Here is a 27,080-nt window from a genome sequence, read left to right as displayed (position 1 = left end):
CCTCACGTCCCTGGCTCCCCCACAGTTCCTTAGCCAGAGCAGAGACCCCAGCCCACTTCTCACCCGATGGCCTTGGCACTGCCCCTGCACCCTCTGTCTGGTTGCTAGAGGTGTGTCAGGTCCAGGGTAGGGGCTGGGGATCACGTTTGGAGGGTTCCCTGAGGGCCCCAGCCTCCAAAGGGCATAGCATGGCCACTAGACAGGCAGGAAGGGGCCTGTAGCAGGGCCCAAGGCTTGGGGGTGTGGCCAGGGACCCAAGGGATCTGCTGTCAGCCCTGGGTGACAGTGACTGGGGGCCAGCAGGAGGAGAGATGGCCTGGAGAAGCCTGGGCCAAAGCCAGCTTGGGTGCCCATGGAGCTTGGGTACAAGTGCAGGGAGCAGCCGAGGTGACAACTGGAGACAGGGAAAGGCTGGGGCCCTCCTCCTGCATGAGTCCACTGGGGTGCTGATGACCCAGCAAACTTGAGCTTCTCTAGGCTTAGACAGGGGCCTCTCTCAGGCCCTTTCTGCCGGGCTGGGTCCCGACCCCCCAGGGACTGGCCCATCGTTCCTAGACCTCCTCCTGAGGTAAGACCAAGAACACCCCCATGGCTCCCAGCTCCTCCCCTCCTGGAATAAGTGCCCAGTTCAGACCACAGGAAGCCACACACTGCTTCCTTTTCCTTTTTTTTTTTTTTTTTCCTGTTTTGTCCTCCCAGCCCCAGCCCTGAGTGGGCAACTGTCCAACAACCTGCCTCTTGGTCCGCTTGTCAACCCTTATGTCCACAGGTCCAACCCTCGGGTCCCCAATCACATGACTGTCTCCCATTCCTCCTGCAATAGGACAGGTGGCCTCTCCGGTGCAGAGGCCTCCTCATCCAGCCCCGAGCAGGAGCCGTTGAGGAACCCATCGTCCTTAGGAGCGGCCACGGCAGGTGGTGTGGTCTGAAGCGCTGGGGACCCTGGCTTGGTGTGGCTGGGCAGCTGGGGGTGGCCATTGGCTGTGGCAGCAGGCAGCAGGCGGGGGCTGAGGGGCAGGCCAAGTCCCGTGCGGGGCCCTACGTTGGTCACACTTGTGTGAGACACCATTGGACCGTAGCTGTAGCTGCTGCTCCCGCTGCGTGCCTTGCGCTTGAAGTCCAGTGCCAATGTCCAGCGGCTCCAGGATTTCTTGATCTCAGCCTGTACCTGGGATGGCAGGAGGAGGGTGGGTGGTCAGGTGTGCCCCTAACCCCTCTGCCACATGTCCCCAACCCCAGCGGTGCCCCCATCCCTGCCCCTGCAACACTCAGCACTGAATGTAAACAGAGGCACAGGCTATTGCTGGAAAATTTCAAGGCCAAGAAGAATCCCGTCATTCTCAGAACATGGTGCCTGGCTGCAGGCAGTTGACACACCCAGAATCTAGAAAGCTCAAATGACCCCAAGGGTGGATGAGTGTTCAATCCGGATGACAGACGATTCAACCATGGGGTTGGGAAGATACTTGGCTTTGCCCACAAATCCTAGTGCATCCTCAGCCTGAATCATCTGGAAAGACTTCTCTCTGCCTTCAGAACGTCCTCAGGGATGTTCTTGGAGGAACAGAGTAAGAACCAGGCAGAAGAATGAAGGGACAGGACTCGGGAACCCCCTGGCACTTCTTTTACATTTTTTAATTTAAAATTTTTTTTTTATTTTTGGCTGCGCCGTGCGGCTTGTGGGATCCTAGTTCCCCGACCAGGGATCGAACCCAGGACCCCTGCAATGGAAGCACGGAGTCCTAACCACCGGACCACCAGGGAATTCCACCCACCCTCCCCCGGCACTTCTGCGTCCTTCCTGCCTTGCCCCAGCGTGGCCCACCGCTTACCTCGCCATTGCAGAAACAGTATATGATGGCGACAAAAAATCCCTGTGGAGAGAGGGTACTGGGTCAGGGCCCAGAGCTGCATCTGGAGAGGGTGGAAGCAGCCTCCCCAACCTCACCCGCCCCTCACCCTCAGACAGGGCTGCGCACCTGGAAGGAGTTGAAGAGCATCTCGTAGTGCATCTGGACTTGCCAGAGCGTCCCTGAGACCTCGGTGTATGGCGTGGCCATGAAGACGATGTAGTGGACGCCAAAGAGCGGCATGAGCACCAGTGTGGATTTGAGCAGCTTCCTGGGCCAGCAGGGCAGGGGCGTCAGGGTGGAGCCACTTCCCCCTCAACAGGTGCTGTGTACCCCGACCTGCCAACCCCAGGCTCCAAAAGCCACTAAAAGGCCCGAGGCTCTGGCAGCCAGTGGGGGAGCCCAGTTCACCTGAGCCAATGGCACTTTGTTTTCTCAGCAAAGCGTTAACAGGGCCCCTTGATTCTGAGGTGTCCCAGAGTGGACCATAAGTTATGTCACCCTGTCCCAGGGCCCTTTGCACCTGCTGGTCCCTCTGCAGGCACTCCCCCACTCCCCCGTGGCCTTACCTCGGTGTCCCAAGGTCCCTCCTCAGGTTTCAGTCAAGCTTCCGCCTTCTCAAGGCCACCCACTGCCCACCTGTCTCTCAGACTCCCTGCGACCAGCTCTCTGAAGAGAAGTCTGGGTTTGTCCTGCCCTCACAGACCCCAGCTCTAGTGCAGGGCCTAGCACCAAGAGGCCCAGCCTGGCTTTGGGGGTGCCCCCAGAAGCCAGGCAAGATCCCATCGCTGCTGGCAGGGCCAGCCAGGGAGTCAGGAGCTGAGTCCTTCCTTGAGACAGGCTCATTCTTGGAGCCTCTGTCTGCTTTTGTACATGGTGCTGGGGTTGGATGACCCCTGAACTCTGAGGAGCCTGGGCATGGTGGGTGTGGCTCACCGGTACTGCTGCCGCGTGTCACACCGGCCAGCGTTTGTCTCCCGCAGCTTGGTGGCGAGGACCCGGACAATGTTGATGAAGAGGATGAAGTTGAGCTGTGGGAGTGAGGGAGGGCTGCGTCTCGAGGCCGCACCCTAGCAGAGAGGGGCAAGGACTCTGGGACCCATGACCCTGCTCAGGCTCTGCTCTGCCACTGTGTCTCCAGGTGGCTCCTTAGGCCCTTGGTTTCCCCATGTGGACTGGGGTGGGGATCAGCTGCTTCTTGGGCCTTGTGGCTCCAACCCTGGGGTCCAGGGAAGCCTCTATAGGTCCCTGTCAGGGGCTGGTCACTGGGACCCATGGTCCATACCCCGACCCAGCTCTGTGGCCACCCCTGCTTACCACAATGGAGGCCAGGATGGGCACCTGGATGATCCACTTCTTGTTCCCGGAGCTCAAGTCCCAGCACCTGGGGGAGGTTGAGGCATCAGTCCCCACCTGCTGCCGTTCCCAACCTGAGCCTTCCCACAGGGAGGCTCCAGAGCTGGTCTGCTCCGACATTAGCTGTCCCCCAACCCCACCAAGAGCACAGGACAGGGGAGTGTCATATATGGCCAGGCCTGAGGCCATCCTCAGAGGTCCGTTTTGAAGTAGCCTCCGCTGACCCTGAGCGGGTACCCAGCTTGAAGATGAACTGAAAACTCCTGAAACTGGGCCACTCAGGGCCAGGGTACAGGAGGTGCCCCTCGTATGCTCTACAGAGAAAGAGGGTAGCAGGGGTGTTTCTGGCCTGTGTCAGAGCCTCCTGCCCACTTCTCCACCTGGACCTACCCGGTGTTTGCCAGGGTGGCTCTCACACTGACCCACACAGCCACGAAGATGGCGGGCAGACCTGTGGGCACAGAGGGAGACAGTGTGTGAGGGACTGTCCATGATGTCTCTCTCCTCAGCCCACCTTGCCAGTCCCATTCCCCTCATCCCTGGTGACCCCCAGCTTAGCCCACCATTGTCCCTGACCCCCCTCACCCTGGGCACATGGGCTAATTGGTGACAGAGCCCTACTCTTGCATGTGCTGCCCTGCTGTCCGCACAGCCTCCCCTCAGGGCTCCAGCCCTCAGGACCCTGTTCAGCCCTCTGCCCTCATCTTGGTTCTGCATCTTGTACCACACATGCATTCCTGCTGGGCACTTGGTGAATAAGGTATCACTAATTTATCCACACCCAGTCCACTCCGCCCTCCCCTCCCCTAAAGGGTGCTGCTCTGGGCTGGGGGTTCCCTGTGAGGGAGGGAGCTTATCATCACGGGTTTTCTATTCCAGCACTGCCACCCTTTAAAAAGTCCTAGCCCCATGGATGAGGCTGGATAGGGTGTGCTGTTGTTCCAGGCTGGATAAAGGGCTACAGGGAAATCTCAGTGTGCCCAGGCCCAAGCCAACTCAGATGGTACATGGTACCTCTGAGTGAGTTTTGCCTCTAGGAAGGAGCCCAAATCCCCACCCTCTGCCCCCACACACTTCATTCTAGGCCCAGGGTACCCTTGGGAAGGGCAGGGCATGAGCTGGGTTTATGCGAGGAAAAGAGCTGTGACATTCCTGTGCCACAAAGTTCTCTGTGTTCCCCTATCTGTGTGCTTCCCGCCCACACTGATACCCTCTAGCCCCAGAGCCCACATCAGCCTGCAGCTCTGGGGCTTGCCACGGATGAGGTCAAGGTCAGAGTGTCCACCAAGGGGCAGGGAGGCTATGGTTGTTGATGTGAGGGCCTCTAGGTGCTGAGTGCAGGGAGGGCTCCAGCCACCCAGCCTACCCCTCTGCAGTCTGGCCAGTTGCCCCGGAGCCTGGCCAAGCTCTGGAGCTGCCAACAATAATGGACAATTATTGGTAACTCGATCCCACAGCCCGTGGGGGGAGGAGTGCAGAACCCCAGCAACCCATTCTGCAGAGGAGCTGCTGAAGCCTAGATGATGCTAGAGCCAGGGCCTGCAGTTCTGGGCCATGGACCCTGTGGGCAGGGTGGCAGAAGCATGGACAGCTCCACGCAGCGTGGGGACTGGTGGAGAAGTGGGGCTCAGGGTGGAGGGAGGGTTCCAGATCCCAACTCCAGCCCCAGCAGTGGTGATACAGTGGTGAGAATAGCTGCTTTCCAACTCCAGCCCCAGGCTGACCTCTGACCCAAGATCCACTCTGATCCTGAGTGGAATCCTGACCTGAGAGTCCCCCCCTCCCTCTCCTGGGCTGAGCCTCAACCCCGGGTGACCCTGCCTCCAGGTGAGCCCCAACTCCAGGCTGAGACAACCCCAAGGGAACCCTAACCCTTGGCCAACCCCTGTTCCCTGAGCTTGCAGGGGGGCAGTCAGTCACAGAAGGCTCACCACCTGCTGCCCCACATCCGGCACAGGATACGCTGTATGGGTGCCTTCCCCTCAGTGGCACTCTCTGACCCTGCCGCCCATGGTCCCACCCTGCTTGCGCTTCACTGCCTGCGTGCCTGCGTACCCCAGCCGAAGATCGTGAAGCCCCAGAGGTACTTCTTCTCTGAGAAGAAGGCCATGAAGATGAGACTGTGCAGGTACAGCCCCTCCACCAGAATCCAGTAGTAGTTGGTAGCCAGGAAGTAAAGGAAGAAGGTCACAGTCACCCGGCAGCCCACCTAGGAGACCAGCTGGTGTTAGCCAGAAAGCAGGGCCTGCATCTGGGGAGGGCTGGGCTGGGCTGAGGGATGGGCAGTGGGAGGGGGTGCTGGTAAGATACGACAGGTGCTAGTCAAGCTGGTGAGGAAGGGACAGGCTCTACCGAGGGCAGGGGCTGAGGGGTGTGTGTGGAGGCGATGTTGCCCAGGCAGGAGGGCACTGACGACGGGGGTGGGGGATCAAGGTGAAGAGGTGGGGTGACTGGGGGTCCTGGACCGAGGCAGGAGTGTTGATGAAAGTGCCGGGAGGGGGAACACTCACAAAGCTCTGGGCAACAGGGCCTGGAAGCAGGGCTGAGAGGTGCAATGGACGCAGAGAGGTGTGTGTGAGTGGCCTGAAGCGCGTGGCTGCAGAAGACAGGCGGGGGCGAGGGCAGAGGCGCCGCAGGGTGGGTGGGGCTCCCGCGAAGCCATTGGTGGCGAGGGGCCCCGGGCGGGCGCGGTCCGCCGGAGGGGGCACTCACGTAGCCGGCGGCGGCGGCGGGCGGCGGCGGTGCCTGGGCGATGGCGCGCAGCTCTTCCTCCGTGAGGCGCTCAGCCTCATCAAGCGTGGCGCCGGAGTAGAGCACCGCGTCCTTGACGAAGATGCTCACGGCGCGAAGCATGAAGGACAGGAACAGGTGCATGTGGATGTAGTTGCGTGTGCAGTGCAGCCTCCTGCGGAGCGCGCGACAACACCGTGGGTGGGGGCACGGGGACGCGCAGCGGGAGGGCACGAGGCCGGGCTTGGTGTGTAGGGTTACAGTGAGGGGAAGAGAGACATCATGCCTCCGCCCCGTCCAACCACGCCCTTGGCCACGCCCACCGCCCCCCACCTCGGCCCCTCCCCGACCACGTCCCCTCCCCACCCCAGACCCCCGCCCCACTCCTCGCTCCGCCCACCTAAAGTAGGCCAGGATGAGGACAGCCACGGTGAGAGAGGCCAGCGAGACGGAGTAGCCCACGGTGTAGATCATGCCCAGGCGGTCAAACACCTCCTGTGCAGGTGGGGAGTTACTGTCAGAGCCCTGGGACTGGGGTGAGCATCAGGTTAAGGGTCAGAGGCCACTTTAAGGTTGCTGGAGGAGTCAGGACTAGGTTCAGGGGGTCAGCAGTGGAGTGGGGTGGCATTATACGGGTCAGGTTAGGGAGGAGGAATCCTCGCACCCGTTCACGAGTCTCATTGGTCAGGAACTTGACGCACTCGCTGTAGTTGGCCCATGTCCGGTTGTGCCCTGGCACCAGCTCCCAGCTGCCATTACGGTCACAGCGACGGTAGGCGTGGCCTGCAGGTCCGTGGGAGGGTTAGGGCAGGCAGAGAGGTCTGGAATCACTGAAGCCCTGAGCTCCAAGTCCTGACATCCCTGTGGTCCCCACCCTACTCCAGCCTGCCTTACCTTTATGATTGAAGTCATAAATGTAGTCAGGACAGGGCATGGCCACCACCTCACCTGGTGCCCCCAGCGGCCAGCACAGGATGTGGTCCCACTCTGGCAGGCAGGGGTGCCCTGTGACCACAGAGATAGACAGAAAAGGTGGGGGACGTCAGTCAGATCCACGGTTAGTGACCCAGAGGAATAAACACACCTGTGGTCTCTGGCTCCCTCAGGGATAGGTGTGCCCCAAGACTGGAGAACTCAGGCCTGGAGCATTCTGGAGAGAATGTATTGAGCCCTTACTCCCTACTGTGCCCTGCACCCACCTGGCCTCATAGAATTCCCTACAGACCCTCTATGCAGGTGCTGGTAATGGTCCTATTTTCTAGATTGGCTGGCGGAGGCCAAGAGAGGCGAGTGATTTGCCAAGGTCATACAGCCCAGGGCCCTGCCCTCCTCTGGTGCTCAGCCCCTAGCCAGGCCCCTCTCTTTTCTCTCTGTTCTTGGTCCCACCTTCCAGGTGTCCCTAAAGAAGAGCAAGTTCCCAGACTAACTGTCCCTCAGCTGAGAATGCTTCCTATGTGCTCCTTGCCCAGGGACCATGGACTAGAGGAAGAAGGTCTAGTTTCCAGTGCCAGCTGGACTCCTGAAGAGCTGCCCACCTCATGCGGGTGTCTACCCTCTTTGCACTTCAGTTTCTTCATTGGGAAATTGGGATTGATATGCACTTCCACCACTATCCAAGACCCGCCCTGAGCACCTGCTATGAGACTCTGGTGACCACTCGTGGGGGTACATATAATCCCCCAAATCTAAGTGCTAACTGTGGGATTCAAGTCAGGGCGACACATCCCACTTTGGGGCTCCAGCCTCACAGCAGAGATGCTAAGTGACCTTGGAGAGTCTCCAGCCTCTGAATCTTCCACTTTTCACCCCCAGCTCCCTTCTTTCCCCCTGCAGGGCTCCAACCACAGGACTCTCCAGCCACCCTGGAAGGTTGCCTTGATAGCTAGACCCACCCCAGCTTGGTGAAAGGCTCTCTGTCCTGGGCACCATATTCCCAGCCCCGCCTGGCCAGGCCCACAATTCCCTCTGATCCCTGGGGAGCCACAGGGTGACCACAGCCTCCCAGATGTGGCCCATCTGGAATCTGCTGCCCACCCAGCCGGTTCAAACTGGCCCTGTGGCTGCAGCCTGGGCTCTGCGTTTGTCTCTCCTTACCTCCCTGAGGGACAATGCAGCCCGCATCTCCCTCCCTCTCTTCTCTTCTGCCCTCCTTGTCCCACTGTCTGGCCCCACCCCTTCACAGCCGCCCTTCTGTCCTGCTCTGTCTCTATGGCCAACCCCACTATGTGTCTTGATGCACCCTCCTCTGACACCCTGAGTCCCAGTCCCAGTGTGTGCCTCCTGGTCCCCTCTCTGTCTCTTCCTGCCTCTCTTTGTCTCTGGGTCTCTCCCAGCCTCTCCCTGCCCCTCTGTCTCCAGGGTTCTCTGTCATCTCTCTCCATGGGAGGGGCCACAGCCCTGGGTCCACCCCTGAGGTGTGGGGTCAAGTTCTCTGCCCACATCTCCTGGGGGCCCTAGTCCATCCAGCTTGCCTGCCCCCTCCACACTCTGCCCCCTCGGCTGAGTCTCCTCCTAGCACCTCCCCTTCTACAAGAGCCGAGGAGCATGAGCTCACATGAAGGCTGTAGAGCAGTGGGGCAAGTGGGCCCGAGTCGGTCTCAGATGGATGTGTGGAAGCACAGACGTACCTGGATGCCTGCTGCCAGCGGACACCTCCTTGTCCTCCTCAGACTCAGGGTAGAGCTTCCCAGATGCCTTCTCTTTCTTGGGCTTCCCTGATGTGGATGCAGATGCCCATCCTTTGTCTGATTCCATTATGTCAGCTGGAGAAATTAGGGCAGTTATGGCTGTCGACAGGCACTACAGCAGAAGACCCAGGGTACCCTCCTGCCTCAGACTCCCCCTTTGTACAATGGGGGTTGTCCCCTGCCCTGCTGACACCTAGGCTGATGACAGGTAGGGACGTGCTTTACAAACTGTAAAGTGCTCGCCAGGTGCAGAAGTAATCAGTCGGCATGGAGACTGTAAACAAGGGGTTCAAATGGTAACGAACACAATTCAGGTGTGGGATCAACTAGTGAGTGGGTTGAGCGGTAAATCTGGGCAGAAATGTCTGACCCAGGAGTCATAGCCAAAGCCCACGCAGGAGGCGAAGGCCCCACCAGGGGGCGCATGGCAAAAGTAGACAGTAGTGGTGATGTCAACAGAGGTGAAACAGTGAAAATGAAGCCGGCCAGAGCGCTGTGTAGGTCGAGAAGCTGGTGGTGCGAAAGACAAAAGCAAGAGTGTGCAGTTGTCAAGGGAGGACAGATGAGCCCACCTACCCCATCCCCTGCCCTAGGATACCCGAGTAAGGGGTTCACAGCTTCCACAAGGGACCCTGGAGACTCTCCATCTGAGATGGGGCCTGGCCTTTCCCTCCACTGGAGAGATGCCTGAGGTCTCTCTTCCTTGCTGAAAGTCTTCCTCATTATCTAACCTTCAGCTACAGCCCAAGCCAGGGCCCCCTGGCCCTCCCATGTCGGGGTTTGTGGCCACAATGAGAAGCTGAGTGCAGACACCCTGGGCTGGGATAGAATGGCTGTGCCCATTTTCCTGCCTGCGCCCTGGGGCATCAGTAGGGTGGGGGTAGCAGGATGAGGTAGAGTGGGAAGGGAAGGCCTCCATCGGGAACAAAGAGAGGGCAGAGGGAGGTGCCTCCACGCTTCCACAACCAGAAAGACGGCTGGGTTCAGGACCCCCCCAGACCCTGACGTGACTGGGGCAGAGGATCAGGGAGCCACTGGTGGGGCCAATGTGGGCAGGGCTGTGACTGCAGAGACCATGTGAGTCCCTGTGAATGGGCGCAAAGTCTGTGGGCTCCAGGGTATGTCACTGTGTGCTTGCGCCCTGGGTGTGCATCAGCGTCCTCTCCCAGCAGTCTGGGGGCCAGCTCAGGGGAGGAAGCTGCTCTTGCCTGCCAGTCAGGTGGGGTCTGGGCCTCTTCCAGGTTGAGATTAATCAGACAGAAGTCAGAGGCCTGGATGGTTGCTAATGAAGCTCCATTTCCACTTCCAGGAAATGGACTCAAGGAAGAGACTAGCTTGAAACTGGGGCAGGAGCTGTGATGTCAGGTCAGTGCCCCTCCCAGCTTCACCGTGGCAGGGGTCTCATGGAGATGCTGTGTTGGTAGAAGGAAGCCTTCCTTCCCCATCAAGAACCCTTTACTGGACAGTGAGTGTGACTGACATAGAAGCCCATCCGTATCCCTCTGTTCTCCTCCCCTGCCAGCCCCATTCTCCTGACCCTGGACACCTCTGCCTTGCCCTTTGCCCAGGGGGCCTGTTTCAAAGACCTATTCTTCCTTCTGGACCTGCACTGGATACCTCCTCCTCCTGCAGAAAGCTGTCCCAGCCCACTCCAGCGGGGTCTGGAGCCCTAGTCAGTGCTCCTGATCCTGGCGTGCCTGACTAGATCTAAGCCAGTTCGAGGTGATTCAGACAGTAGTTGCCTCCATAACCTCCTATCCCCACCCTGGGAGGGGAGGCTCAGTGCATCTCTGAGCCTGCTGACTTTAATCTCACCTGACTCACCCCATTTTTGGTCCTCACTTTGGCCTGGCCCACTTTACCTGGACCTACCCTCCCTTGGTGCCACTTGGTTCTGCATCCTGGGCTCCCACCTTCCTCTGGCCCCTCTGTCTCCTGACCTTGCCCCCAGACCCTCCTCCTTTGGCCCCGCCCCCACCTGGCCTCTGCAGGACTTCTTTGAGCCGCTTCTCACATTGGGCCTGGGCACGGTGCAGCAAGAAGATCTGCTCCTCTTTGGTCATGACGTCATCTGCATCCACCTACCAAGCCGAAGGTCAGATTGCAGGCAGGACTTCCCAGCAGAGCAGCAGACTCCACAACTATCCCAACCTCCTTGAGGGATTCCCCCCCTTTCCAAAGAATGCGGGAAATCTGCCTTATGTAGCTCCATTGTACAGACGGGAAGCCTCGGCTTCAAGGGGAAGGGCCTGCCCCACCATAGGGAGAAAAGGGGGAGGGGTGCTGTCCCCTGCTTGCCCGATAGTAACCCCATAGGCTGCAGCCACTGATATTCTCTGTCCAGTCTGTTCCCCAGGGGTACGTGGGAAAGGGATGGAATGTCCCAGGGTGGATCCTCACAGGATCCTGGCTGTCTATTGGGGACCTGGGTGGAGAGGGGGTGGATAAGGGGTGGTGAACTCTGGGGAAACAAACGGGGCCTGGATTCCTTCAAGTCCTAGTGCCCTCGGGACCTTGGGAGTCACCAATTTCCATCCTGGCCCTCTCCCCAGTCAGTGCTTTCCCCGTGAATGGAGAGTGCCTCAGCTCCTCCCACCCTTGAGGTCCCAAGAGGGAGAGGATGGAGAAATTGCTGGCAAGTGGTCTGGGTTGGGCGGGGCACTCCTGTGCAGGCTGTGGGTGGGAGTCACCCACATCCATTGCTTATCTGGAAGTTTCCCTACATCCAAGTAGACCCTGTGTTCTGATGATGTGGACAGGCCTTTGCTACTGCTGTTCCCTCTGCCTGGAATGTCCTTCCTTTCTTTCCTTCCAGCACGTACACCCTGGATACTGGCTGCCACCCACGAGGGTTCACTGGCATCATTTTAAGGAAGAGAGCAGGAACATCATGGAGGTGGGGGTGAGATGGGACTCACCCTGAGCCTCTGTTTCCCTGACTTAGGGTTGGAAGGAAGTCAGAGGGTAAAGGCAGCATCCTGCCCTGGGAACAACTCAGTGTGCCCAAGCCCAGCCACTCCCATGAGTGGGACCCACAAGAGGTTAATGCATGCCCTCAGACCCCACCTTCACCCCCAAGTCAGGGCCGTGTCCCTGCAGACCCCCAGGACAGAGCCTGGTTCCCTTAGACCTTCAACAGGCAGAGCTGCATGCCCTCAGACCTCCCCTGTCAGGGCCGGGTCCCTTCAGTCTGAGCGGAGCTTTGGAGGGTGGGAGAGCCCAGAGGAGGCAGGGGAGGGAGGTGGCGGTGGGGGAGGGGGCGGGCCCCAGCACGCGGGGCGGGCGGCTGGCCGGGAGGGTCAGGGAGCCCGCTGCAGGGAGAAGTTAATTGACCGAGTCTCTCGGTGGCAGCAGCAAGGGCTTCTAGGGCCAAGGAGTCTCCAGTTGGCTCGGCTGGGCTTGGGTTCTGCTGGTTTCACTTAGCAGAGGCGCGTGCGCGTCTTTGCGTGTGCGCGTGTGAGTGGCGGCACAGCCTTGAGTGGCCGCACACAAACACTGTCTGGCTGGTGTGTGCACTCGTGTGTGCCCGTCCCTGTATATTCTCACGTGGGGATCGTCCAGCATGCACATTTGGGACGTGAGCCTGAGGTGTCTGTGAACATGCATGTGTACCTATGTTTCTGGGCAAAGGTCCGCGTGTGTGTGTCTGCGAGTGTGTGATACGGTTGCTCATTAGCCTGCATGTCTGTGGGTGTCCGTGCTTTCGCGGATCACTGGCGTCTGAATTGGACCCTCAGATCTCAGCTGGACCCAATGCCCAGGAAGGGCTGGAGAGATTCCCACGTGCTTGCTGCGGGCCCCTACAGCTCCTCTAACTTCCCCCACCCGCAGCTAAGGCTGAGCAGGCTGGGGCAGAAGTAGCGCTGGGGAGATGGGGCTTGAGGGAGGACAACTCGCGCTTTCCCTAATCCAGGGGGCTCCAAGACTAACCTGAAGTTCTCTTTGTGCCTCTGGCATTGGGGATCCAAGCCGCTGAGGGGTCTGATCCCTGTGTAGCTGCCCTGCCCATCCCACCCCCACTACAGCACCCTTTCACCTCCATTTCCATTATTGCAACTAGTACCTCTGTCAGTAACCACCACCACCATCACCACCACGACCAACACCACCAACACAACCACGCCGCCCACCGCCAATACCACCGATAGCACCAGCAGTGGCAGCAGCACCGTTACCACCATGAGCACTAACTACTATTACCATCGGTATACCCACCATCATCACCATCACAACTGGTAGAACGTCATTACCATCACCACCACCAGTGCTATTTCCACCAGCACAATTACCACCGTGACCATCACCACCACCTCCAGTGTTACCACCAGCATTGCCATCACCGTCCCCACCAGCACCATTACCACCAAAGGCAACATCAGCACCATCACTGCCACCAGCCCCATAACCACTGTCAGTACCACCTTTCCTATCATCTTATCCTTACTCCCTCAGCATGCCCCCTTCCCCACCACCCCTTCTCCTTCTGCCCACCTTCGTCTCTTTCAAGATGAACAGATAATCACCAGATTTTTTCCAGCTGAGGAAAAGCTCCTGAGTGGCTGACAGGCTTCCACCAGTCCCCGAAGTCTGGCACACCAGCCCTCCTGATAGACAGACTAGCCCACTGATGTGACCCACTGAGGGTTACGGCTGATGGCCTAGACTAAAGGCAGGCAGCCATGGGTTGAAAACTGCCCATTTGGCAGACTGACAAACAGACAGGTGTGCAGCTGGGTGACGACCAGGAACTGACCCACACACCCTCTCACAGGCCCAAGGCATCTGCTCAGCCGCCATCTACTGCTGCTGCTGCACTCTATGGCCAAGAGGAGGCACATCCTCTTTTCTGGAGTCTCATTTCCTGGTGGGTCTGGGAATGCCCAGGAGAGGGGAAGGTATGTGCTTCAGGCACCAGATAGCCCCCAGACTCCTTCACCCACAGGGACGGTGGCACCATCTCTGGCCCCCCTGGACTGTATGACCCATTTCTCTGTCACCCAATCATGGCAGAACTGCCACTGCAGCAAGAAGAATTCAAGCCAAGGAGCCAAGAAAGCACTTTCCCAAGGAGTGGAGGGCAGCTCTACAGCAAGAGCATCCCCACTTGCTTTAGAGCACAGCTCGCCTGCCTGGAGTTCGTCCATCACCTCTCCCTCCAGCTGCACCCTCTCCTCATCTAAGGAGATTCTGCCACCAGCACCGGAACTTGAATCCTGCCTCCACCACTGACTGGCTTTGTATCTTTGGCAAAGCTGTTTAACCCTTGTGCCTCAGTCTCCCACGTGTAAAATCAGGATAATAATAGGGCTGTTGTGAGGGTTAAATGAGGTCCTGTATGAAAAGCTTGGGCAGGGGTGGGGCCCACAAAAAGCTGGTTGCTATTATTACCACTGGGTCAGCAGCAGCACCAAGTCATGGCTCCCCGCCTCCGGCTATGGGCCACCGTGCTGCAGGGCACATGGGTGCCCCCGGGCTCAGGACCCAGACAGGCAGGGGGAGACTGTCTGAGTAGATGACTGAGACCAGGGGCCCACACTGAGGGGCAGGTGGGTGGTGGGACTCCAAGGAGGATTGGGAGCAGGGAGTACAGGAGGGCCTGCAGGTGAGGTGTGCCTGACAAGCTTTTGGGGTGAAAGGACACCCCAATAACTCCCTGCATTTCTCGATCCACCCTGGACTCACACTAAGATTCAGGGTCACTGCCAGACCCCCATACTTGGGCTTAAGGGGCAGGAGGGCCCCTCCTCTGCCTCTGCCCTGAGTGAGGTCTTTTCTAATGGAGTGATGCAGAAAATGCTGATAGCTCTGATTCTCCTCCTGGCCTGGACACTCCATCCGCTGCGCCCTCCCCGACCAGCCCTTTTCCCCCTGCAGAGTTCAGTTCTTCCTGGCCTAGCTCCTGGTAAGGAGGACTCACTCAGACTTGTATCATTTTAGATCCAGAGAGTCTGTGCATCTCGGGTCTCACGGATGAGGACTGAGGGACCTGGAGCTGGGTCATGGCCAAGGGTCAGTTAGTCCATACCCACCACTGATAGGGTCACCTAGCCCTGGTGCCAGGTGCCCCGAACCCCTCTTCCTCCCACACCCCTCCTATGGTCTTGGGTTAGGGCTGACTTCCCCTGACCTAACCATTGTAGGGCTTGGCTGTAGCACTCTCCCCATGTCCAGCCCTCTAACATGGAACCTTCCTGTGTACACACATGTGCATGATCTGCAGTTTGTGAATATGCAGGGAGAGAAGTGGCCTGGGAGCCTAGGGCTGTTATTTGTGGGGCTACAGGCAGGGTGAGATGGGGGCTGGAAGCCAGTATGTTATCTACAAACATAGAAGCTGCTGTCTCAGGGAGAAAGTAATGTGTGGTCAAGAAGCCCGGATGTGTTTCTCATTTCCTGAGTTCAGAAGCTCAAAGGAAGAGAAAAGCCATCTGCTCAGTACCCCTCCCGCCAGGGGGCAAGCAGCTCCTTCTAACTCAGCTCCCAGGGAGACCCCACTGAGAATGGTGTTGGAGCTGCGGATGGCAGTGATGGTGGCAGTGGGGGTGGAGGTGAAGACAGTGAGTGGGGCAATGTCAAGGCTAGTGATGGTGGTGGAGGTGTGATGGTGACAGTGGTGGTGGAGAGTCAGTTTTGTGCCACTGACCAAATGAGGGCCACTCCTCTCAGTTCCTCTCCTAACTGCCAAATTCCACACACTTGCTGTCTGTGATCCCAGACATGCCTACATTCTCCTCCTCTGGGCAAAACAAAGGAGGAAATACAAGGGATCCTTCTTCAGCTGCTGACACCTCTGTCTCTGGGAAAAAGGCTCCTTCTACTGCATGGTGTCAGCCTCAGGATGCCCTCTTGGGTCATCTCATCCATCGCTCTGACTGGGGTCGGCCTGCTCCCCCAGGGGAAGGCAGCTGCTGGCTTCTTGGTCACCTCTGGAGAAAGCAGATCTACCAACGTTCATCCCTGGATGTGACCAGTGTCTCCCACCCCATGAGAGCCCCTCTACATGTTGGCACCAGCCATTGCCCCTGGAGCTTTAACCACATCTCCTTCAACATCCCCATCTTACAAATGAGGCCACTGAGGCGAGAGTACAGTTAGAAAGAAGAGGGCCAGGAATGGAGCTAAGGTCTGCTTGATACTGAAGCAGCAACCCCAGAGGAAGGGAAAGAAAGGAGGAAGCACCCTGCCACATGGATCCTCTAGTGCCAGCCTCAATACCAGTTTGCCACAGAGTGCTTCTGGATTGTATCTTTCACTGTGTCAAGCAAGAGCCTCTTTGCAGAGCACCTAAGGCAGCTTCCACAAAGGTAATTCAGGAATGGAGGTAGATGTAGAGGTGATCAGGTGGTGATGGCGTTGGTGAAGGCAGCTTGTGCTCAGCTCTAACTGGGCAGAGGACAGTTGCACCCTCGTATTAGGAGGAAGGAGAGTTTGTACCTTCAGAAAAGCCAGAAGGAGAAAACCCTGGCTAACGGGAGACCCCCTCGTGACCTCCTGGCCTTCCTGCCCCTCTTCTCCAGGTTCCACTACTGGGACCTGTGCTGGCACCCCTCGATGTCTCCCATGCCAGCTGGCTAGGGACTGCTCCCTGCCCTTGCTGCCTTCTGGCTGGCTGGCTGGCCTGAGCAGGCTGGGACGGGTTCCTTGCCGGGGACACTCCTGCCCCACCACGCCACAGCTGACAAGTGCTGACTTTTCCTCCCCTTTGCCTGGCCTTCCTGAACAGGCTGCCTGTGTTCGGGGCTGGGAGGGGCTGGGGGGAGGCACTGTGACGCCTCTCATCCTGGCCAGCGTGGAGGCATTCAGGGCAGGCAGTGGGATGGAGCCTGGGATGGCAGAGTTGGCTGCTAGGACCCTGTGGATCTTCATAAGTGGCCTCTACCTGGGCTTGGGGACCAAGGCCCAGAAGGATGGTATGACCTAACCTAACCATAACCTGGTCAGCAGAAGAGAATCCTACCAGGTCTCACCTCTGCACAAGGCAGGTCCCAGAGTTGGGGTTCTGAAAGGTTTGGAGGTTTCTGATGTCTTTGAGAATCTGAGCAAAACTTTGCACCTCCTCCCAGTCACACTATACTTTGCAGACAATTTCAGGCATCTGCAAACCCCCCACTCCACCCTTTCTTTTTCCGGGGGCTCTCTGAAAGAGCTGCCTTCCTGATGTGGTGGCCGGACCAGGGAGTGTCCCCAGAAGGCCCACAACAGGAATCTGGGGGAGGCCTCTTGATGCCTCATTACAACATTCCGAAGAAAACCCAAGTTCCCAGGAGGGCTCAGCCCCCCTCCTCCTGCTCTGTCCTCAGGCAGCTCCCAGAGCTGGGGGTGGAGGGTGGAGGTGTTTAAGGGCAGGTGATATAAAAAGCTTCAACGAATCAATACGAAAAAGACAAATAACCCATAGAAAGATGGGTAATGGCTCTGAGCAAGCTCTTAGAAGATGGACACTAAGCCAATGTAAAAGTCCAAAAGCTCACTGGTAATTGGCAAATTAAAATGGCAAGAGACACCATGGCAAAGGTGAGGAAAAGAATCTTCAGGCTACCCTGTGAGACAGAGGGTGTGGGGAAGAGACCTCCTCCGTCATTCCTAGTTTTGAGTATAAACCCGCACAGGCTTTTTAGAGGGCAGTTTGGCCATATCTATTACAATAAAAAATATGCATGTTCTCAGACCCAGCAATGACAGAATCTAGAAATATGCTACAGGGAAATGGTTACACGAGGACATGAGAGGGCACTTCAAGGAGCTTCCCTGCCACCGTCTGGAATCTCTCTCTCTCTCTCATACACACACACACACACACTCATACAAACACACATGAAACTATCTAAATGTACATTCCTAGGGACTGCTTAATGAATCTCAGGTTTTGGAACACTATGCAGCATTTAAAAAGATAGATTTATATTTACTGACATGAAGATCTCCAAGACACACCTTTAAGTAGAAAAATGCATATGGCAGAGCCCTATATACAAACTGCTATCATTTACTAAAAAGCAAATACAGGGGCTTCCCTGGTGGCGCAGTGGTTAGTAATCCGCCTGCCAATCAGGGGACATGGGTTCGAGCCCTGGTCGGGGAAGATCCCACATGCCACGGAGCAACTAAGCCTGTGCGCCACAACTACTGAGCCTTCGCTCTAGAGCCCACAAGCCACAACTACTGAGCCTGCGCTCTAGAGCCCGCGAGCCACAACTACTGAAGCCTGTGCACAGCAACGAACCCAATGCAGCCAAAGATAATAAATAAATAAAATAAATAAATTTATAAAAACAAACAAACAGCAAATGATAGAATAAAACTATCTACTTTATATGTATACAAAAAGGTACCTGTTTGGAAATATACAGAAAAAGGTCTGGGAGGACATCCCCCACCCACACTGTTTAAAATTGTTTTCTCTAGAATGGGGAATGGGTTTGGGAGTAATCAAGGATAACTTCTGTTTAATCTGTATTACTTGACTCTTTTATAAGAAAGAACATATTCAAGTATTAGTTATGAAATTAAAATAAGAAAATAAAAGTAAAATAACCAAAGGATTCTACTTAAAAAAAAAAAAAAAGAAAGAAAAGGAAGAAAAAGAAAACCTGAGTGGGACATAGGGATCTCCTGCCAGCACAAGCTCTCACCCTGCTTTGGAGGAAGAAGCTCAGTGCAGGAGTCTGAAGACTTGGGTTCAAATCCCACCTCTGCCACAGACTCACTGTGTGACCCTCAGGGCCCTTTCCCATAAAATGGGTGGATGAACAGATGGAATGAGAAAATATTTGTGACCGTTTCTAGGTCAGAATCGGGGGACGGCCACTGTTCAATACGTGTTTGTTCCTTCCTGTCTTTAAAAGTGAGCCCCTTGGCTGAGCTGCCCTTGGAGCCTGCTGAGAATGGTTCCCTGGGTCCCACCTACCACAATCTCTCCTGAGTCTGACCCTGAGGTCATATCTCTACACTCTAAGCCTCCCAACCCCACAACGCTGACCTTCAGCCTCTCCTACTGCAGTTTCTCCTTCACAAGCGTGCATGCTGAGGGTGTCCTTAGGATGAGGCATCCCCAAGGATAAGACCACCCCTTACCTCCCACTCACAATCTGTGGGCCCATCCCTTCCTCCAAACTTCACCCCACCTGACTCCCAACCTCACAGCTACTCTTTTCTGTAAGGCACAAGACGGACCAGCTAAGTCTGGCCACAGCCAGTGTCCTCCCAGTGGGACACTTTTTTTTCCTCCAACCATGGGGTCCCTCATGGAGGAAGATGTGAGCCTGGTCCTGGGGCCAGCTGGGCAGGCAGCATATAGGTTTGGTGACAGGGTCTATCAGCTGAGGGTAGAAGCAGTATCCCCTGGGTTTAGGAGAGGGAGCTGGCAGACTCTCAGTTTCTTGCTGGCTCCAGCTGAGGCCAGGGGGCCTACAGGGTGTTGGGTGACCCTCAGGCCATATCCTCTATCCCCGGAGCCACGGGAGGTTCATTGCACTCACGGCCTGAGTGTCCAGCCATAGATGTCCCAACAAGGTCCCAGGGCAGACCCAGCCCTGGCATCCCTCCTCCTTTCCTACCCTCAGCCTTGGGCCAGGGCTAAGCTGGGCAAATTCTCTGCACGTGCCTCAGCTTCCCTGGAAATCAGTGTGGGTCCCTCATAGAGGCACAGGGCTTGGCACTGGTTGACATGCAACAAATAATGGTCATATCAGTTGTGTGAAGGTCAGTTAAAGGGGACAATAACAGAACCTTTCTCAGAGGGTTGTTGGAAAGATTAAACTAGCTAATATTGTGAAGTGCTTAGAACAGTTTCTGGCAAGCAGACAGCACTACAGAAGCATTTATTAAATAAAAACAAGAAAACAATAGACCTGGATGCACATGTGATCACAAACACACACACACATGCATAACCATGCTCCTACAAGTCATGTGCAGACCACAGCCTCAGACATACGTGAGCTCACACAAGGTCTCAGACACTTGCACTTACGCAGACCCAGAGAATACCATGCTGAGTCCCACAGAGCCCTGCTCGGACACACAGATATACTCACAGGTCACCCACGCCCATCACCCTGTCTATTCCTCTACAGTCACTTGCACACATGTGTGCACACAGACCACACTGGCTGGCTCTGCACAGCGGCTATGCTCACACACCCTGGAAGGGGCCCTGGGAAAGGTGAGCCTGGCCCGAGGGGAGGCTGGGGAAATGGCTCTGGGCCCTGGCATTCACCAGTGTTTGAAGCACCCCTGGACAGGGTGCTGATCGTCTCTGAACCTCAGTTTCCTTATCAACAAATCCTTGTATGGGGCGATGTCTCTGGCTTTGGGGTGCCATGCTGTGTAGGCATGGACAACAGTGAATGGGGTGTACTGAGGCCAGCAGAGGAGAGGAGAGCCTCAGATCAAGGGATTCTTAGGCAAATGTTTCTTTCTTGGTGTCTTTTTACAGATAGGGAAACTGAGGCGTGAAGAAGGATAGCCCGAGGTTACACAGGCATTGGCAGAGCTGGAGGAATCCAAGAGCTCCTGCCTTTCGGCCTGGGGCTCCGCCTGGATAGGGAGCTGGTCAGGGGAAGGCTGCCTGCCTGTGTCTCTAGATGGCAAATAGCCGCACCTGGGAGGTGAGGGGGAGGCAGCGGGGGCCTTGAAGTCAGACACAGGCAGACAGTCTCCTCAGCAATGGCTGATCCCCCAGGACAGGGCTGCTGTGGAATCTGACTGACTCCCCAGGAAATGGTCCCCAGACCCTGGCCCAGTCTGAGGAGGGTACTCGGCTCTTTGTCTACAGCTCTTGGCCTCCGTCAGTCTCTCCCTATTTTTCTTTGCTATTCTTGGTCTATCTACTCCTCCTGCTCTGGGGAGCTCTCACCCCCATCTTCTTTGTCTCTGTCTCTCTCTTCTCTCTCTCTAACCTTATCTGTCGCTTCTTCTCTCTCTGGTCCCCTCTTGGCCTCTGCTCTCAGGAGGGTACAAATGTGGGTCTCCTCACTCACCGGAGCATATTTCTCCTGTGGGAGTGTTCTGTGAGGTCAGTCTCCTTCAGGGGAGCTCCATCCCTCCTCCATGCCACACCATACCCGCCTCCCTGGGCAGACATCTTCCAGTCTGGGTGAAGCTGGGCATGAGTGCACGCATGTGTGTGTACATGCGAAGGTGAGAGCTTGAGGGGTCCTTAAATCCTACCCCCTGACCTCAGACCCACAGCCCTGTGTCCCAGATTGCAAACAAAACTTGCAGAAAACAGAGGACCCCAGAGCAAAGTCTGTGTGACCCTACATCAGGGCCAAAGCCTAATCTTCTGCTAGATCACACTGTCATCTTCCAGGGAGACACAGAGCAGTGATGCTCAGAGAAGCAGAAGATAGGAGATCCCTAACCACAGATTTCCAGACCTGGGACCCCCAACCCAGTCTTCAGAAATAAGGAAATCTTAGGCATCTGGAACCCAGAGTCCAGACACCCCAGAGACAGCAGGCACCGAGGATCCCAGGCCAGAGGGGACCCCCACCCAAAGTTCAGGTTACTGGGGGAACTCAAGCCTCTGAGCCCTGGACACCTTCCCCCCACCCCCAGCCCCCGCCCAGGGACCCCAGAGCAAGCCCGAAGCCTGTCCTGGACTTCGAGCGGGGGACTTACCAGCACGTATGCGGAGCTGAGCACTGGGCAGCACAGCAGGAGCGCCAGGCCGGGCGCGATCCGGGCGGCCCCCATCGCCACCGCCTAGGGCCCCGTCCCTCGGGGCAGCCGCCGCCGCCGGCCCTGATGGTGGTGGTGGTGGGGTACAGAGCTGCGTCAGGCCGGGCTGCCCCGCCCACGCCAGGGCCTAGGGGACCCCGGAGGCCCGGCGGCCCGAGGCCCCGGGGCCCGGCGCGGGGCCCATGCGCTGAGGGCTAGGGAGCGAGCGCAAAGGAGAGAGAGGGAGGGAGGAAGGGAGGCAGCCGGGGGCCGGGCGGGCGGCGGGCGGGCGCCGAGAGCTGCGGAGCTGCCCGTCTGCCTCGGAGAGGAGAAATCACATCCATATGGCCGGGCCCCCCGCCCCCGGCCCGCCCCCCGCCCCCCTCTCCCCCCGCGCCGCCTTTTCTTTTCTTTTCTTTTTTTTTTTCTTTTGGGGAACTGGGAGCTGTGGCTTTGCCCCACGCCCAGTGGGGGAGGGGTCGGGGGAGGGGTTGGGGTCGCGGTCTGCAGGGGGCGAACGGGCTGTTATTTTTAGCTCCGCGGCTAGCGCAAGTAGGGGGGCGGGGCGGGGGAACGCGTTTTGCGCAGCTCCGGGCGTGCAGCTTGGGTACTCGATCCCAACTTTGCAAAGACACTGAGCCCTTCGGCGATCGGGCCGCCAGCTCTTTGCCCCTCGGCCCCCTCTGATCCTCATCCCGTCCGCGGCCGCCTCCGGCACTCCCTCCCCATCCTCGGCCGGAGCCCCGCCTGCGCCCGCGCCGCTAGAGCGCGCCTGCGGCCGGGACGCCCGGTCTCTCTGCCTGTCTGTCAGTCCGTCTCTAGCTCCCCCGGCCTTGGCCTCCGTTCTTCCAGCAGCCCCGAGCTCCGTTTCGGTCACTCCCTCGCTCCCTCCCTCCCCTCCCCCTGTTCTCTCTACGAAAACATTTGCAAGTTTCCAAAAAAGCCACGGAGCCGAGCGGCGCGGGGCTGGCGGCTCCACGGGGCTCCGAAGAGGCGCCGCTGACTGACACTGAGACCAACCAGCCCGCCCGCCCTGGTCAGGCCCGGAGTCACCCTACCCAACTCCAGCCCCCTCCCCTCGCCGCTGGCCCCCAACCCCGACTTACTCCGAGCGCGCCGCCGCGGCCCCCGCCTAGCCATGGGTGTCGGGGATCCCCCGACAGCCTCCCCAGGACAGCGCCGCTTCCGCGGCCCCGGGGAGACTTCATGGAGCTCTTGGGATTCCCCCCTGGCCGGCCTGGCCTCCAGCGCCCCCCGCCCGGCCGCCTCTTGGAGCCGCCGCCCGCCGCGCGCGTCCCTCGCCTCGGCGTCTGCCGCTCCCCATCCCCCCAGCGGCCCGGGCGCCTCTTCCCTCCCCCGCGCCCTCCCTGGGCCTCTCCCGCCCCCGCCCCCCCTCCGTCTTCTCCGACGCGGTGTGGAGCGGCAGAGCGGAGCCCGCCGCCCCCTGCCCCGGGACATTTCTCTAGAGGCCGCGGCCCGGGGTCGCACAGCTGCGGGATGTGAGTGTGGAGGGGACGGGGCCCGGGGAGCTCTGACATCGGGGCCCGGGAACGTGGCCCGAGCCGCTCCCGCCGCTTCATTTTCCTCTCCGGGAAGGCACAGACGTTATTTTTTCTGATCGTCCGGCCCCGGCCGGTGAATAGGGGCCCTCAGCCGCGAAGCAGGCCCTCTTCACTGAAGGTACCCCGCGCGCCCCCGGCCGCAGCGCTGTCTGTCCGCCCGCGGGACTCCCGCTCAGGCTGGACCGGGATCCCCGGGGAGGCTGCTCTGCCGCCAGCCCCAGAGCCTGGCTCCGCCACCGCCCTCCTGCCCGCCCCGCCCTCGCCTGGACCCCCAGCCTCAGGAATCTCCCCAGTGGGTCGGTCTGCTGTGCCCCAGACCCGCCCCCGTCCCTGCCCGCGTCTCTGGGCTCACGTCCCTCTCTCTCCCTCCCCAGTCTCTCCCGGGTCCGGGTCTCTCCGAGTCTCTACCCATCCAGACGCCGGCCCGGCCTCTCTAGCTCCGCCCCTGACTCCACCCCGGGCGGCTAGAGGCCGCAAGACCTAGGGCTCAGCCGGGACCCCCACCGTGGGGTTCCACCTCCCTCTCCCACTCCTTCACACCCCCAAAAGCTCTTGGCCGGCTCTGGCCCACTGGGGACCCTCAACTTGCGAAAAGGGCGGGAGGAGACTTTGGGGGCAGAGGCCAGATGGGGGCGGGGCTTATGTGCTCCCGCCCGGGGGCGGGGAGGGGGATGCAGGAGTGCTCAGAGGAGAGGACCTCGGACCCCAAGCCTACGACCTCTAAGTATCAGGTGGGGAAGCTGAGGTGCAGGGAGGGCCTGGGGATGCCTGGAGCAAAGGGCTTTAAGGATGGTCAGGAGGAAGCTAACGCGACTGTCAGGGCCATAGGAAATATCCGGGCTAAGTGGCAACCCCAGCTCACCCACTTACCAATTGGGTATCCTGGACACGACGACTCTCCTGCTGTCTGAGCCTCAGTTTCCTCATCTGTAAAATGGGGAGCTGACCAGCTGATTCAAAGGGCACTTTTAACTTTACTGTTTCAGTGCCTCTGAGGATGGGTATCTCTTTGGGTTTCTGAGAGACCCATGGACTCTGGGGGCTCCCCAGGCTCAGCCTGTGGAAATTGAGCTCCTCAGAGCCCTCAAACCGGCCCCCTGTCTCAGGGATGACCCCTCTCTTCAAAGTGAATGAGTGCCCAAGCCCAAGCCCTAAGGCCACTGGAGTCCAACTGCAGCCAACTTTCCTGGCAACCCACCCCCTCCTCCTGCTCAAACCCACCCATCTCCCAGACTGTACCCACAAGGGTCTTCTCCATACATTTCTATGGTCATACTCTCTTCCATGCCCCACTACCCTCAAGTTTCTTGTCCTGGTGTTTAGACTGCTGTTTGAGGCAGTTTCCTACAAAGGTGACTCTCCCCAACAGGCACTGTTGACTAGACTCCTGGTCTTCTTTCTGTGTTCACTGCGCTGCCTTTGCCTTTGTAGTTTCCTCAGCCAGGATCATACTTCTTTGCCTGGTGTAAAGGACATCCCTCTCTCCTTGTGTCTCCATCTCTTCCATTATTGGGGGAGGGGTGGCTGTGGTTTGGAGACTGCTCCCTATGGTGTGTGGGCTCTTTGGGAACAGGGACAGAGGCTCAGGTGCCCAGAGCAGGCACCTAAAGAACACTCATGGTTCTTCAAAGAAGCTTTATGTCTCTGTTTCTAAGCAATTCGATTCCAAGTTTTATGATTTGATGACCCACACCCCTTGATGATAGGAAAAGAACATTCATGGAGGGACTGGAGGTACTGAGAGGTGAAACTAGGAGTTGATGGAGGAAGTCCTTTTCAGATCTGACACCAGCAAGCTTGAGATTGAGAAACAAACAATACCCTATGCTTGGGAGGACCAGGGTGGGCTGTGGATAGGGCTGCACAGAGGGATCATGGGCTCTGGGCCCCTTAAGGGTGTTTCCCTAGCCATAATTCATGTGCCTCACTCCAGAGTCTCCTGCTGGACATTCCACCACTGTGGGCGGGGCCACTGACCCCCTAAATCACCCCCAGGCCTCTGGTTAAAGTGCCACTATGGGGGTGGGGGTGTCACACATTAACTGGTAGCACCCCAGTGCCTGGCAGAGCACAGCCCACCCTTTTTGACAGGCAAGCCCCAGGGCCCCAGGGTCAGTTTCTGGTCAGTTTCAGGTCAGTTTCAATGGCGTTTAGAAAGTTCTGGTTGGGGGTGGGGAGTGGGAGTGAGTCCCTGTGGGGACTCCCCTCTTTGATCCCCAGGCTGGGGCCTAGGAGGAGGAGCCAAGGCTGTCACTGGCGCTCAGAACTGGAGCAGGGGCTGCACTCTGTTTCAGCAGCCCTAGGCTGACAGGCCTCTGCTGCCGCCACGGCCACCATGAGTAGGGCTCTGGCCAAGGTACACAGACCCTGGGGCCTGGGTGGGCACCAGACTCAAACAGGAAAAACAGAGGCTCTCTGAGACCTGCAGCCTGGCCTCACTCCCTCAGAAAATCCCTTGCCCGAGCCTGGAAGCTATCTGGTAAAATTAGCCCATAGACCCCGACCCTTCGTTCCCTCAGCCCTAGCCCCAAAGTCAGCCTGAATCCCAATCTCAGCCCTGATCCCAGAGTTAGCTTTACCCCCAGGTTGAGTCCTTTCCTTGTCTGATCTCTAACCCCTGGTTGAACCCTGACCCCAGGCTGAGCCCCCACCAAGCTTCAATCCCAGACCTCTTTCCAGGTTCCCAAGCCCCTCTGGAAGCTTTTCAAGACAAGGGGCTGGTAGGGGAGGGGATGGCCAGGCCATAAGTGAACCTAGGTGCCACTTTTACAGCCATTTCGGCTGCTCATAATCACTCCCCACCCGGATGAGTCACTGGAGGCTCCCAGACAGCTGGTCAAGCAGCCCCCTCCCCTTGCAGCAGGAAGCCTGGCTTTCTCACTTCTCAGGAAGGTGAATGGCGGGAAGCTGGGGACACAGGGGGCCAGACTGCCCTGTCCCAGGCAGGGAGCACTCCCGGGACAGGCGGCTGGGAGTGTGGGATTCCTGTCCCTTCTGATCACATGGTCACAAGCCCCTGCTGCGGTAGCACCAGATCCATAGATGTCTCCTAGTGGGCATACGTTGTCTGCCCTACAAGCACAGGTACACACACACTAACCCAACTGGGTGCCCCAGCCTCACCCCTTCCAGCTACACTCAGGTCTCAGGGCTCCCCTGAACCCCACTCACCTGGAGCCCACAGGACGTTCCAAATGGGACCTAGAGCCACAGAGTAGACTCAGATTGGCCATGGGGAGGCTGTGGATAGCCCTGAGCAGCTTCTGTGGTTCAGGCCTAAGCAAGGATGTTGCTGTTCGGGACAGGAAAAGGCCTGAGTCAGAGCTTTCACTTGAAGAGAAAAATTAATTATTTTTTACCAAACCCTGCACCAGCCTAGGACTTTGTCCCAGACTCCTGGTCAGGAAGCAGAGGCAGGTCCAAGTGTACCAGTGTTCAGGTGCCCTGGGCTGGGCCCTCCCCGCCACTGTCCATGGGCTTGCCTGCCAGGTGCCCATGCCCGTTCAGTCCCTCAGGTGTGTGTGTACGTTAGTGGTCCTCTCCTTGCCCTGCCAAGACTTTCTCTGATTAGCTCTCCTTCTCTCTGTTCCTGTGTCCCTGCCTGCCCCTTCCAGCCTTTTCCACATCTCAGAAATTTCAGGCCACCACGAGGTATGAGCACAGCCCCTATGAGTGACTTCATTCAAGTGTTGGGCACCTGGAGCAATCAGATGGTGGATGAGGGTAGTTCAAACCCAGGTCACAAGCGGGAAAACTGAGGCTGAGAAGGCTTCCCCTCCAAGCACTGAGCACCCGGTGTCCCCCAGCTAGGAGAGATGGGGACCCTCGTCCACCCAGCCCTTGTCCTGATCCCTGCAGCCCCATAGCCACCCTCTCTCTATCAGACTCTTTACTTACTGGAACATGGGCTCCTGGTGTTTAACCAGCCAGGAAGCCCTGACTGGCTGCCCCCCTACCCCGGTTCCCCCCAGGCTCAGGGCCTGCTTACGTAGTTAGAGGTCACAGAGGCAGGGGATTGTAGACAGGATGACCTCTGTCTATGGTTCTGCAGAATGAGCTGTAGCAGAACCAGTGCTGGACCTGGACGCTAAGGGTGAGGACGTGGACAGATGGTGAGGAAGAGACCATGCAAGATCCTGGAACCTCACCTCAGGGCCCGGAGATCCTAGTTGGAGGCTGCCCTTCTGCCAGAGCCCAGTCTGAGCTGGTTTGAGTCTGGAAGTCCCAGGCTC

General features: G+C 58.1%; 1 protein-coding gene and 1 long non-coding RNA gene across 6 annotated transcripts in view; both read right to left on the bottom strand.

The window, feature by feature from the left end:
* Positions 1–654: 654 nt before the first annotated feature.
* Positions 655–27,017, bottom strand: PTH1R (parathyroid hormone 1 receptor). 5 transcript variants are annotated; one of them, XM_036869477.1, is made up of 17 exons: positions 26,997–27,017; positions 26,020–26,140; positions 23,719–23,775; positions 21,248–21,370; positions 10,602–10,704; positions 8,564–8,698; positions 6,831–6,941; positions 6,601–6,719; positions 6,337–6,431; positions 5,919–6,111; positions 5,262–5,415; positions 3,597–3,657; positions 3,168–3,234; positions 2,787–2,881; positions 1,980–2,121; positions 1,833–1,874; positions 655–1,168 (listed from the first exon to the last, which is right to left on the bottom strand). In XM_036869477.1, the coding sequence occupies exons 4-17, from the start codon at positions 21,320–21,322 to the stop codon at positions 791–793; spliced, it is 1,770 nt and encodes a 589-aa protein (XP_036725372.1). In that variant the 5' UTR covers positions 21,323–21,370; positions 23,719–23,775; positions 26,020–26,140; positions 26,997–27,017; the 3' UTR covers positions 655–790. The 5 variants fall into 5 exon arrangements, with proteins under 5 accessions (XP_036725372.1, XP_036725373.1, XP_036725376.1 ...); XM_036869478.1 differs by lacking the exon at positions 23,719–23,775; XM_036869481.1 differs by lacking the exons at positions 10,602–10,704; positions 26,997–27,017 and having other exon boundaries at positions 665–1,168; positions 26,020–26,054.
* The window catches only part of LOC118903927, a 13,539-nt gene continuing 13,476 nt past the window's right edge, over positions 27,018–27,080 (bottom strand). The window contains exon 3 of the long non-coding RNA XR_005021899.1: positions 27,018–27,029. This is a non-coding gene — a long non-coding RNA (uncharacterized LOC118903927). The remainder of the gene's footprint in view (positions 27,030–27,080) is intronic.

The sequence above is a fragment of the Balaenoptera musculus genome, chromosome 11 (genome assembly GCF_009873245.2).
Source record: "Balaenoptera musculus isolate JJ_BM4_2016_0621 chromosome 11, mBalMus1.pri.v3, whole genome shotgun sequence".
NCBI lineage: Eukaryota > Metazoa > Chordata > Mammalia > Artiodactyla > Balaenopteridae > Balaenoptera > Balaenoptera musculus.
Note: the sequence above shows the minus strand (reverse complement) of the source record. Positions and strands in the feature narration are given on the sequence as shown.

What these genes read in the sequence shown, in the direction of transcription:
- PTH1R (XM_036869477.1), bottom strand. Translation starts at nt 21,322, where the DNA reads ATGGGGGCCGCCCGGATCGCGCCCGGCCTGGCGCTCCTGCTGTGCTGC. An exon ending in CTCATCCTGGCCTACTTTAG is followed by an intron (nt 6,112 to 6,336) that starts GTGGGCGGAGCG and finishes CGCGCTCCGCAG; the next exon opens with GAGGCTGCACTGCACACGCA. An exon ending in GCCACCCTGGCAAACACCGG is followed by an intron (nt 3,235 to 3,596) that starts GTAGGTCCAGGT and finishes AACCTCCCCCAG; the next exon opens with GTGCTGGGACTTGAGCTCCG.